The sequence below is a fragment of the Ictidomys tridecemlineatus genome, chromosome Y, assembly GCF_052094955.1.
Source record: "Ictidomys tridecemlineatus isolate mIctTri1 chromosome Y, mIctTri1.hap1, whole genome shotgun sequence".
Lineage (NCBI taxonomy): Eukaryota > Metazoa > Chordata > Mammalia > Rodentia > Sciuridae > Ictidomys > Ictidomys tridecemlineatus.
The window spans coordinates 18,799,729-18,812,861 of NC_135494.1; the positions used below are offsets into that span (position 1 = coordinate 18,799,729).

At 50.4% G+C, this 13,133-nt stretch overlaps 1 protein-coding gene across 1 annotated transcript in view; it reads right to left on the reverse strand.

Annotated features, from left to right (window-relative positions):
- The window catches only part of LOC144372085 (mitotic spindle assembly checkpoint protein MAD1-like), a 236,015-nt gene that overhangs the window by 99,945 nt on the left and 122,937 nt on the right, over positions 1-13,133 (reverse strand). The window contains exon 10 of the mRNA XM_078035499.1: positions 676-820. Coding sequence (XP_077891625.1) covers positions 676-820 — 145 coding nt within the window. The remainder of the gene's footprint in view (positions 1-675; positions 821-13,133) is intronic.

Below are 13,133 nucleotides of genomic sequence, written 5' to 3' on the forward strand. Positions count from 1 at the left end.
AAAACCATTTGTGCCTGAGTAACATTGGCTTAACACGCCAGATGTTGGAACCCCTCAGGCAAGAACAATTAGAAAAGGCACAGAGGCCAGACAGAACCACTGAGTAGGGAAAACAAGTGTGTCCCATCCTGCACAGCTGTAAACACGGGACCAGCCTCATTCTACACCCAAGACCAAAGCCCACTTCAGTTTCCTCTACACTTATAGACAGTGAAGGATGGGAAGGCTGCCTTGCCCACTGGGTCTCAAGGATGCTGACCCCAGTCAGGGCCCTGCAAAAGACCAGCGATTACACAAAAGGCTCCACCAGGGTGTGGCACCAGGCCAGGAAACACGGGTTGCTAGAGAGAGACTGCAAAAAGCAAGGCCTCCTGGAAATACAGGATTGAGGAGACCCTGGCACTCCAAGGACTTTCCTGACAATTCGGGGTAAGAGCACACAGCCTAACCAAACTGCCTGATCAAGCTGCCAAGATGCATCCTCTTTGGCAGAAGGTTTGTGTTGCCCACGGCCTGTGGTTTCCAGGCAGTGGCATGCTATGCTATTTGAGACATGAGGGCATAGACCACTGGCAGCAGCCATGTAAAAGTCTGCACAAAGGTGTGGTGCCAGAGAGAAAAGGACAGGTGTGCAAGTGGTGGGGCAGGCCTGGCCGCACTTCAGTGGACCTGTACCTTGGTCAGCAATAGAACACGCTTCTGGAGCCTCCGGGCCAGTGCCTCATGGGTCTCCCGCTTCTTCCTCTCCTCTAGCAGCTGGCTACTGACTTGCCGGACCTCCTCCTGGAGCTGCTGCTGGGCCTTCTCCAGTCCCCGGGCACTGTGCAAGGAAGACAAAAGGGGAGTGATAAGGTCTGATGAGACCACCCCAAGGCCCTGGGATGATTCCCCACAGCGAGCCCCACCAGGATGCCCTAAAATAGAGCTGCACGTGCAGCCGCCTCGCTGTCATTTCCTCACTCCTGAATAGCTACTTAACGCCTTTCAGGAGTTTCTGGATTTCAAATAGATGCCCAGGGTGATCCCAGCACACGGCAGGAGGGGGAGGGAAGCTCAACTCCACACACAATGTGAAAAATTGTCAGCCACGCAGTGCTTCAGTACAGGACTTCTGAATGAGCTAAATTGCCAGCACAAGCACTTCCCATGTGAATCACAGTTGGCGCAGATGTGCAGCATGGAGGGGGCTGCACAGTCCCTAAGACTTTCTGCCCATCGAAACCCTCTCGGCCACACACTGGGCCTATAGTGTGGGAGAGACCCTAGGGTGCAGCCAGGCTGAGCCCTCTCCCTGCCTCTGTGCGGCCAGCTGATGTTTCCTGCCTGTCTCCAGCTTCAACACCCCCCTTCCCTTTGCATCCCCACAGCCTCTGTCTCCTCATGTCTCCCCAGCATCATACCACCTCCATCCAGATGGCCTTCTGGTCCATCCTCTGGCAACACATCTCTTCAGACCAGAGAAGGCAGGAGCTCTCCAAGCAGAGGGCAACCTCCCAAAGTATGCTTGGGAGAGCCATGACCCCTGATCTCTCAATGCCACCAATTCCCCCACAGCCATGCCCAGCACAGGCATGAAGCTGGCTGGTCCTTCAGAGGCCGGCTCAGGACCCTGGTGAATGCTGTCAGCACCAGAGAACTCCAGCCAATGCTTAAGGGTTCCTAAGATCCACTAGGGAGGGACAAGCAATGGTCATGATTAAGAGAGTGAGTGAGGTAGGGCCAGTGCACCAGGAGGGCACATTAGCATGTGAAGAGGGAGCAGGGTTTATCTCCTTCACTGGCAAAGATTTCTTCCCAAAGAAAATCCTAACCAATCCTTGAAAATAAAACATGAACAGGATGATAGGGTTCTCATATAAGGTGACATTCATAAAATTTATGAGAGGTGACAATAAGAATGATGGGGCCACTTTGAAATTTTGAAATTTGGGGATGGGCTGTGAAGGACATCTGCAGTCTGAGATTATCTTTGGCATCCAATTATTTCTCTTTGTTTTGATTACATGATTTCAAGGAAACCTTAACTCATAAGGGCGATAGATAACGATTTCTTTAGAGGTAGTCTCTACTGCAAATTTTTTCTCTTTCACATGAATGAGTACTTACTGGATTTTCTAAATTATAATTTAGTAAAATTCTTTAAGCAGCAAAAATACAACTCGAAAGTGAATGTAAATCAAAGATTTATGGAACTTTCTAAGGGATCTGGTAACGGCCTTAGTCCTGTTGAGTGTGGCAGGGAACACTGGTGTAGGCTGCCTGGGACAAGCCAACCAGAGGCCTGCAAGACCATGGAAGCTGGAACCAAGGCTCAGAATCAAGATGCTGGCATTTCATTCAATAAACCCACTCGGAAAGCCTGGCACTGATCTCTACTCCAAATGCAGAGTCAGCCACTGCCACCTGCACCTCTAGGTGCTCCATAACCAAAGCCACAGTATAAAACAAGTGCAATTATTCACTGGAAACAGATATATTAAGAGGCTATTTTGAGTTCCAGTTCAATTTAAAACTATTCATAGACCAATTTAATAATCAAGAACTGTGAAATCGACTCTTGAATCATTAAATTCAGGTGGGGAGGTTCACAAGCACCTTAAATCACTGCTCCAAAGTGGGTAATTTAATTAGAAGAATGGTAGCATTCGATCTGCTGTTTGAAGAGTCATATACACAGAGGAAGGAATGTGGCAATGCGTCTGTAAGGTGACAGGGCACAGTACGACACTGGATAGGGTTGAAGGGTAAGAAAACACTCTGAGAAGCTGTCCTTAGCACAAGGGGGTTAGTGTAGGCTTGAAAAGAGAGTGACAAACCCCACGTCCTACACACTAGAAGCACAACATCATCATATCTGTGGGGAGAGCTGGGCCCTCCCCACCCACTGCAGTTGCAAAGGGACAGGAGGCCATGCCATATCTGCTATTCTTTTGTGATCCTAAGGACCTGTGCTTGGTGTCACAGAGTCATGTTGCAGGACTGGGCACCAGGAACCCAGTACCAAGTCTGAGCCAGATACTAGCATGACATAAATGGGCCCCAGCCACTATAGGGAGGAGAGGACACCAGGCATGGAGATTCCCTGACCCAAGCCTTCTGCCCAGATCCAAGATTCCCAAGTACACAGCAGCTGCAGGCGGTGGCAGGAGCTGTGCTCCATGGCCCCCACAAGAGAGAACGGGGCCTCTAAGTGGTAGGGTACGACACCCAGGTTGGAAAAGCTCACTCACCAGGTCACAAAGAAAATCCATGCTCTCTCAAGAGCAAAATGCATTTCCTCAAGTGAGAAGGAAAAGAAATAAGCCAGAAGAATACTCAGTCCTACAAGAGACTCTAGGAGGCAAGACAGCACCAACTGCAGCCCACTGCCCTGCCCGTGGCAGGGGAGATAAGACCTCTGAGAGCCACCAGACTGGGCACAATCACGGTTCCACATCTATTGGGCAGTTCCCAGGGCAGTTATCTGGTTTCCAAATTTTCCAAGAGATAAACATAGATTTAAAAACCCTACTTCAGCAGATGACAGGGAGACTGAGTTCCTGAGTACTCTGCAGAACCTCGCTGGGGGTCAGGAGCACTAGAAAAACAAGAGGCATTGAACAGCCAAGGGCCTGCCTCATGGACTCCACCCACATGGATCACATGCACAGAGAGTTTACTAATGCAATGTACAGTTAACCAGACATAAACTGAGTGATACAGGGCAAAAGGAACAATCCAAAGACTGTGGGAGGCAACAACTGAACAGCTATAATTCCTTGGACTTCATGACAAAAGGAAAAGACTGAAATAATTAAAATCTGGAAACCTCAGAAGAGGGACCCGTGGTATAGAGCATTGATGGTGTCTGAGCCAGGTGGGAGCCCTGCAGGGTCTGGGCCCAGGCCTCTGAAGAGGGCCAAGCTTGCAAAGGCTGCTGCTACTCAACTCTGGAAAAGCTGAAGACTGGATACAGCTGCTGTGTGGTGATAAGGAAGTGTCTGAAGGAAAGGAAGGTGGCCACAGGCAGGACAAGCTAAGGGCAGGGCCCCATCCACAGCCCCCTCCCCCTCCCCCTACTCCTCCTCCATTCTGGCCATGTCTCTCTAGTACCCACTATGGGCTGACAAGGCACCAGTCAGACAGTTGCAGAGGGCTGCAGGTCCCAGCACTGCAAGATGGAACACAGAGAGGGGACTCTAACTGAGAGGAAACTTTGCAACTGGCAGCGGCAAAGACAGAAAAAATGAGTGCTGTGTTCTCACATCAGGAGGCATACTGGAAGGTACTGAAGGCACACAGGCAAAGGAAGGAAGGGCACCACATGTCGGTGGCAGGAGAAGGGCAGGCAGGAGGTGGTATTCACATCAGCCCAGCAGCAGCACTGCAGAAGAAGGACTCACGGCCCAACAGGAGGTAAGTGAGGATCAGAAGGGAGACACAGGGCAGACAGGGAGGGGCCTACACAAAGACTCAAGAGGATGAAAGGGAGCAAAGTCAGAAAGCAAGGACAGCCCTTTTGGGGCCTTTGCTAGGCCACAGAGGTGAGCCAAAACTAGGTCAGTAGAGGGCATAGGCAAGAAGAGACCAGCTCTTGCTTATAAAACAGAAAACAGTGTGGAAGAGTGTTGTTCACGCGTTCCAGGGGCCGGTCCTGTTGAAGCAGGAAGAGGCAGAATACTGTGGGCAGTGAAGAGACAATTTCGCCTGAAGGCCCAAGACAATGAGAAGGACTAAAATATGGTGAAAAGAGGGAGGATGTCCCCTCCTCAACACACACACAGAGCCCAAAGGCTCCCAAGCAAGTGCTACTGAACCCAAGGATGCAAGTGGGTGGGACAGTAACCCTGGATCAGAACAGGACCTCTCCGTTCTGTCCCACAGGCTTTCTGAGGGCCTCCCTGGCTCAGAAGCAACTGGGTGACCAAATCCCACAGCACTAACCCACACCAGTTCCCAGGCTGCGGGTCCATCCCCATTGGGAAGCTCCCTCTGTTCACGCTCAGCCTTTCTTCTAAGGGAAGAAGAGAGAGCTCATAAAAAATTAAACTTCTAGCTCCATGCCAAGCTGAACTCTAAGGTCAGCAGTATTTCCATGAGCCTTTGGGAGTTCAAAACAAAGCTCTTGGTGCTTCAAGGAGAAGCTGGGCATGTTTATCGATCGATGCCTTTTTGAGGCGGCATCTAGTGAGAGAAACAGTCCATGCTTTTGAGAAGCCATCTTTGTAAGTGGCAGGCCACTGCAGTCCACTTTTATGAAGTCTTCATCAGAAACTCAGGCTAAGAATATCTACTTGAAGGAACAAGGAAAGGACACAAGAGACTCCAGAGTGGCAGGAGACATTTTCACAACCTTCTCCAAGAGACTGCTGGCTGAGCTTCTTCCCTTGCTCGGCCCAGCATGTCACCAGCTCTGCTGTCTGTCTTCTCACAGCTCCAGCCTGGCAGCCCAAGCACTAACAGGGCAAAGAAAGGACATGTGTGCAAACAGACACTGAGATTCCTAGACAACATGGCCACCATGAGGGACTGCCTCTGAAAAGGAGCAGGGCAGGAGGTACAGTGCATCCTGCATGCTTGGGATGAGTGAGGGGCTGCATGGTCACAGTGCCTGAGCCCTGCCTGGTGTGCAAACCCAGGGACACAAAGGTGCCTCAGTAGCCACAACCAGTCCCAAAGCCAAAACAAGAACTCTGAGCTAAGCACCACCCCTATAATGGACTGAATTTATCTGTGTCCCCAAATTTGTATTTTGAATCTAAATCCTAACATGACAGTGTTTGGAGGTGTAGCCCTGGACAACTAGATCACAGGGGAAGAATCCTCATGCTGGAATGAGTGTTCCTATAAGAAGTCCCCTGCCTCCCCATCTCCACTCTCTCGCTGTAAGAACACAGTGAGAAACAACACTGAACCAGGATGACAGCTCTCGCCAGGCACCAGTGATCTGCAGGGGCCAAGGACTTTTCAGCTCCAAAAATGAGAGAAAGGAATGTTCATTGTTTGAGTCCCAGACTCTGGTACTTTTGTGATGGGGACCTGAATTCATTACAATCACCTTCTCATCCGTAACACCTGGACAAGAGCTGACACAGGAAGCTTTCTGATGGCTGCTCAAACATTTCCCTGACAGCGTGTGCCAATCTGTGGGTGGTCTCCAATTGGTTAAGTTACAAATATATTGCATGGGTACATTGTTTTCAGTAATTGCTCTTTTGCATAAAACTCTGCAGGAAAATATTGATAAAATTTAATTCAAACTGTTGCAAAGTCCTTAAAAACACCTTTATTCTTAGTCATAGACACAGATCAAAATCCACTAACAGTCCTACTATTATGGACAATAATGTACCAATAAAAAATATGGAAAAGACTACTAACACTTAAACTAGGAGAAAAAATGCCCACCAAGAGGACTGTGGATGGAGTTCAATGGTAGACTGCTTGTCTAGCATGCTTGAGTCCCTGCATTCACTCCCCAGCACCACAAAATATAAAAACAACAAACAAAAAAAAAAAAGAAAGAAAAACAGTAACACAAGTGATTTTTGGCATTCTCCTTTTTGCAAATGGGTAAATGCAGACCCACATGACTGAGTCACCTGGGTCAGGCCACTGTGTCCCCAACAGGAAACAGCAAATGCTTGCCCTCCACAGCCTCTCATTACTCTGTGGATGACCAAGTCCTGGAGCACCACGGCAGTGATGGCAACAGCCAGAGTCAGCCCAAGTCAAGCACCCACCAACTGGTGCCATGCCATATGCCTACCTCAGGGATAAAATGCCCCAATCTCTCAGGCCATGCAAGGGTGCTGACCTTCCCCAGAGCCAGGCCTCTGGGCTGGATCTGTTGCACTGTTACCTACACAGTCCCCACTGTGCAGAGGAGGAGCAGGGCACTATGACATGGCTCCCTCCCAGCACATCAGGAAATCTCCAGGAGCTGAAAGAAATTCTAGAACTCTGCTTGTCTAGTGAGTAGAAGAATCTAGCTAGGAAGAATCATAGGCAGGATTAGGAAATGGAAGACAGGGTGAGGGCCAGCGGTCCCACCAATGAACTAAACCTGGAGTGTGTGCCAGGCCCCCATCCTGGGCCCAGAAGACAGCTGCACACTCCATCAAGATGGGCACTGACAGATAAGAGGATGTCAGAGTCTAATAGACAGTGAGATGATCAGCAGTCCAATGGGATGGGGCGGCATGATGCTCTGAGGCAGCAGATGAGACCCCAGAACCACTGTCTGCCAAAGGAGCTTGAAAGGGGCAAAGATAAATAAGGCTAGTCTCAGTGAAGTGAGAAAAGGGTGCTAGGGGAACCCCCAACAACTGAGGAAAGGGCAAACGAACAGTGAACACAGATAAGAGCACAGAGGACTGCCTGCGGTGTCGGGGATGCCTGCTCCAGGTGGTCTGCGGGAACAGGCAAAAGCAACGGGAGACAGCAGCTCGGTTACAAGGGGCGAGAAATCTCATACTCAGAGCCCTCCAAGGTGAAAAGACTACTTGGTGAGAATTTCTCCCAACAAAGAGACCACTGTGGCTAGCCAAACACTAGGACGGGGCCCCACAGAGAATCAATGATGACCAGATTTCAGAAGACTTACTTAAGATTTCCAGGTGAACCTGGGCTTTATTTCTGGCCGGTGTAGCCTGAAAAACCAGTAACACATGGATAGGAGACTAAACATTCTGCAAAATAGGAGGAAGAAGCTGATCATACCCTTTCCAGGTGGGCACTCGCCTGAAGATGGAGTAAGAAGCTCCCTTTCTCCAACTGCCTCCAAAAGAAGTTTTAGTTTCCAAGTTATTGCCAATAAAGAATAGGTCACAGCACCCAGCACAGAGGAGCTCATAAGTACTTTGGGCAGTAGGAGCCAGTGGCCCAAGTGTGCCCCGCAAGAGGTCTCAGGGCAGTCAGGAAAGCAGGGCTGCACTCCCCACAGTCCTGCCCTGTCCTGGCTGTTAAGGCAATCCACAGACAACTGACCCAGAGTCACGGCGCCCTCCTTTTGGCAGCAGACAGGAGGGAAACCAGAGGTTTCTATGGTCCACAGTCCAAGGAAGTGCAAAGCCCATCCAGAGCATGTCCAGATCAGTGCCTTTGATAGAGGCAATTAGAGTAGAGAGAAAGCAAAGGATAAATGTCTGAATAGTGCTCTCTAGACAGGAATTCCTACCCAGGCCAGCACAAATCCCAGATAGCCAGAAGGAGGTAGAAATGGGCTTGGTATCTGGGGAAGAGTGGAGCCCAAAGCAAGGACTCCAGGCTCCCACTTAGGGAAATATCACCCAGTCCATGTGCTGAGGAGAGGACCCCCCAGGGCCTGCTTGTCCTCGAATCTTCCCATCCCTGTGAAGGGATCAACACTCACCAAACCCCACCAGGCAGCACCAAGGAGCCTCCCTGAGCTTCCCTTCCCTACTACATCCGGGGTACAGTGAAGCCTCCAGAGAACATTCAGAGCCAAGCTCCATTCCAGGTTCGGGTGTGACTACTCCATGGCCTCCTGGCTGCCATCACTGCCCTCATGGACCCCACTCATCCTCCTAGCCACCAAATCGACCCTGAAATGTAAACTCAGCACAGTCTCATCCCTGGAGCCTCTCCATGACTCCTGCTCACACACTGCAGGAGCACCAGTTCAGGTAAGCCCGCCTCCCCCAGCTGCTTCCCAGGCACCATGGCCACACTCCCTATCCACACATTCACGCCTGTCACCTCAGGCTTTGGGTGGCTGTGCATGCATCCTAGAGAACTCTCTCACCTGATGCCCCCATCAGACAAGCACCTTCCTGCCTACCACCTAGTTTAAGTCACCTTTACTATTTGATCTCATGGCCCCTGTTCTTTCCCCCATGTCATGACTTGCCATATTAACACACATTTATGTGCTTAATGCCTTCCTGCCCTCCTGCATGCCAAGAGGGCAGAGGTGGCAACTGTTCAGATGTCTACTCCACATCCAAGTGCCGTGCAGAGTGGCTCTTCAACAAATCCCTGTTGTTTCAGTTTATACTGATGACAGGCCACCTCTAAGAAGTGGAATAATGGAATGAAGCCTGTAGCACCTCACCGAATACTAGGCTGCTCATGGGCATGCCAAGGCAGAGGAGACAGAGTTCCAGGGCTTCAAGAGAACGGTGCAGACAGCAGGTGTTGTGGAATTTACAGCCCATTTGGGGAACAGCAGCAGGAGTATGTCAGGTGGCTCCAGGTGAGGGCACAGTGGAAAAGCAGGAAGCATTCTGCACAGGGTTCTTGGGACAGAGGACAGCAGGCAGGCCTAGGAGGCTGGCAGGGACTGAGAAAGACTGTCCACTGGATGCAGCTGGCCTGGGCCTGGAGGAATCCTCCAATTCTGACAGAGAGCACTGTCTGCCAGGACAACCTCCCATACCACATGCACATGCTTGAGAGTATGCTGAGTTTACATTTCAGGAAATGCAAGCAGCCATGTTTACAGGGGCTGGAAGAAGCAATACAGCAGAACCCCTGTCTACCGCTGGAGCTTGAAAGGGGCAAAGACAAAGGTGGTAACATTTTAGATGGAGCACAGACCAGGCAAAGGTTTCCAGAGGGCAAAGGCAGCACTGTACTAATGCCAAGCTCCTAAACCCCTTCCCTGCCACCGCAGAAGGTCATGTGTGTGTGTGTGTGGGGGGAGAGACATACATATTCTTTCTTGTGAGTAGGTCAGGTCAGCCATGGAATCAGTTCCACAGAGGCAGCGTGGCCAATGCAAGGGCTCACGTCTAGGTACTTTTGAGAAGGAAATCAATAGCTGCTTCTGGAGAGAAGCAAGGAGACATGGCCCTGAGATTCCACTGGAGCAAGGGGCCCAGTGAATGTGTACAAAGCCTCACAGAATCCGCCCAAGGAGGCTCCGCACACTGACAGACTTCTCCAACCTCCGGCCTTCTCACTGACACTCAGAGTCACTGATCTCAACCCAGTCCAGCTGGCTACACCACACTTAAGAAGTCACATAGGGAAAGTAGAAAGCAGGTAAATACCCAGCAAGCACTGGGTCTTTTCACGCACCTTAATGGGATGGGTAAACTATCTGTGTCCAGTATGTTGGGTGGCTCCTTTGTAATGAGCTGGTGGAGATGCACATCCCAACCCCCTTTTCTAAATCTGTGCAGGACCGAGGGTGGCAGCAGAGGTGGTCAGCAGGGTTCTCCTGCACAAGTATGCCGCCCTCACCCCGGGGCAAAGCCCTCAAGGTTACAGGATGCCACTGCACATATAATCTTGAGTGGTGTCCACAAGCACCTGAGCAGCTCAGATGAGAAGTAAGCCTGGCCAGGGCCACAGACAGAAGTCATGTCCAGAGCACTGTCTACCCACATGGGCACTCCCATGTGGCCAAAGCCCACAGACTATGACAAGGTTGCCTTTGAAACGAGTGGGGAGAAGAAACCAGAGACACAGAAGGGAGCAGAGGCAGTCCTGCTCCACCTCCTAACACCGTGTGCCCAAGTGCAGACTCAGAGCAGCAAGCTTCCCCGGGCGCCCTCGACGCCTAGGCTCAGCCTGGCACACAGCTGTCTTTATTTACGCCATCTAATTCCAATCTTAAATGCCTCCAAGTGTCATTACACATTTCTCTGAAAAAAATAAAAATAAAAATCCAAACAGCTGAAACAAAACCAGAGAATGAGAAAAGCAAAGACTGAAATAATTACCAATCAACTGCACGGCCGAGGGAACAGGCTCCGAAGCTATAGTCTGGCCTCCCGGTCACTGCTCCCGATGATGCCTCTGATGAGTGCTCTGTTCCTAACATCTCATCAATTTGAATCACCAAATTCAATTTGCATTCCCAGATAAACAGAGGCCACCCAGTAAATACTCTCATCTGACCTTGAAAATGTGAGAAGGAAAATTGCCCCTTACAATTTCAATTCATAATGCATAACCCAATTTAGATGACTGGGAACCAACCTGTAATCCCATTGGTGGGGCTGCCTCCAAAGCCAGGGCATTGGGCAGGAGCAGGACAGTAAGCGTAGGCCCCAGGTTGCTGATAAGTGGCTCAAGTCTTTACTGAGCAACTACCATGTATCTTCCTGCCCAACTTTTGGAAGAAAAAAAAAAAGATGTAGATAGATAATTAAGACGATCTGAAGTGATGGCTGATGCAGGCACACATGGAGATGTCCTGGAGCCACCCAGCTCCAACTTCTGGAGGCAGAGGAGAAGGAGAACTCTCACGTGTAGCATCTCAGCCTTGATGTGCCCGTGGACAAGGTTCTGAGCACATGGCTTTCTATTAGGGATTGCAGAAAAGGAAGACATGGACAGTCACAGAGTCAGCAGGCAGCAGAGCGAGGCTGCAAGACGGTCATCTATGCTCTTTCACACACCAGAGGTCAACAAACAGCCCTCTGCTTATTTTTTGTAAATAAAGTTTTATCAGAACATAGCCATGCCCACTGCTGACATATTATATGTGGCTGGTTTCCTGTGGAAGACTGTGTGACCTAAAAAAACAAAAATATTCACCATCTTGCCCTTTACAGAGAAAGGCTACCAATCTGTGGACCACACCAAAGACGTAGAGTTACCAACAGAGCGACAGAAATAAAGACATGAGCTCCACCTGACTGAGGGCCATCCCAACACTGCCAGCATCTTGGCATGAGAGCAGCTCCCAGAACAAGACACTCCTGCCAGCCTGGCCCAGCCACAGACCCCACAAATTCATGAATTCCAACAAAAAAAAAAAAGAAAAGAACCTTGCTAATCTATAACCCACTGCCTCCTCCCGCCTAGTAACTCACTTATACATACATCACTGCCTTCTTGCAAATAGGACTCCATCAAAGGACACGGAGAAGCAGCTCAGGAAAACACATAGAAACCCCTTTCTCAGTCTCTCTCCAAGAAAGTATGTTTGATGAAGCAGAGGTACTGAGCCCCTGCCTGGGATGGAGGGATTTCTACCTCATGCTCTAGCTAAGGCCACAAACACACAGGGGTATGATACTTCCCAGGGACGCTGCACCTGGAGACACAGCTGGGACATGACCTGGGCCTTGGCACAGGGCACCCTGGCTCATTAATCCTCAGCTATCTCACTCCCTCCACAGCCCCCCAGCCTTCTGAGATCCAGACTCCATCTCCCACCCTGGACACAAACTCAGGAGAGAAAAGGAGAAAGAAGAAAGAGCTGCTGTGACCATTTAAGAGAGACCAGGACCTGGGCAAGGGTTAGGGACACAGCAAAGGAGAGAAAAGAATAGCAGCAATGGCCAAGTTCAGGGAGGGTCCAGATAGGGGGCTCTGGGTCTCAAAAGACAACGGGCACATGGACAGCAGTGGCCAGCTGGAGCCAGGGTCTCTGGACATGACTCCTTGTCCCTTCTTCATCAGACTATGAGTTTAATAAAAATACATCAAGTTCCCCAAAACAGACCTTCAAAGAAACAAAGCTCTAATCATCTGTCATCAACTCCACTCTCAATGCTTCTCAAACTCTCAAAGTGTCTCTGTGTTGGCCAAGCTGTCTCCTCCTGACAAGTCCTACATGGAAGAAATACCTGTGGCAGGGCATGGAATGTAGAAAGAACAGAGCTGCCCCTGTAGCTAGGGAAAACACACAGGGAAATCCTGCACTGGGCCAGGGCCAAACCACGCACAGAATGGCAGAGGGCAGCTTCCTTGCCAAGCCAGCTGAGGACCCCTTCCTCTCCTCCTCCTCTCTCTCAATAGGCCAGCATCCCTGAACGTCCTCTGTGTGCTGCTCTGGCTGCTACACAAGACTTGGAAGCCAGTACAGCCCAGGGGATCACACATGTGACAGCCCCAGGATTGAAGACCCATGGAAACAGAGGTGTGTATGGAGGTGGAGAAGCAATGACCCTCACCAGGTCCAGATATGATCTGCATCTCCCAAGAGTTCATGAGTTTGTAGCTTGGTCCTCGGGTGGTGATGGGACCCTAAGAGGTCCCAGGTAGGGGGGCTCAGCACTTGTGGGAGGAGGTGACAGTTCTGCTCCACAAAACTGAGTCCTTTAGTCAGCTAGAGTGCACCCACAAAGGGGACTGTGGGGCTCAGGGCTCTCAGTCGCTCCCTGCTTTCTGGTTTATGACATAGGTTTGCTTTGCCACGAGCTCCTGCCATGATGTGCCATCCTTGCCAGAGG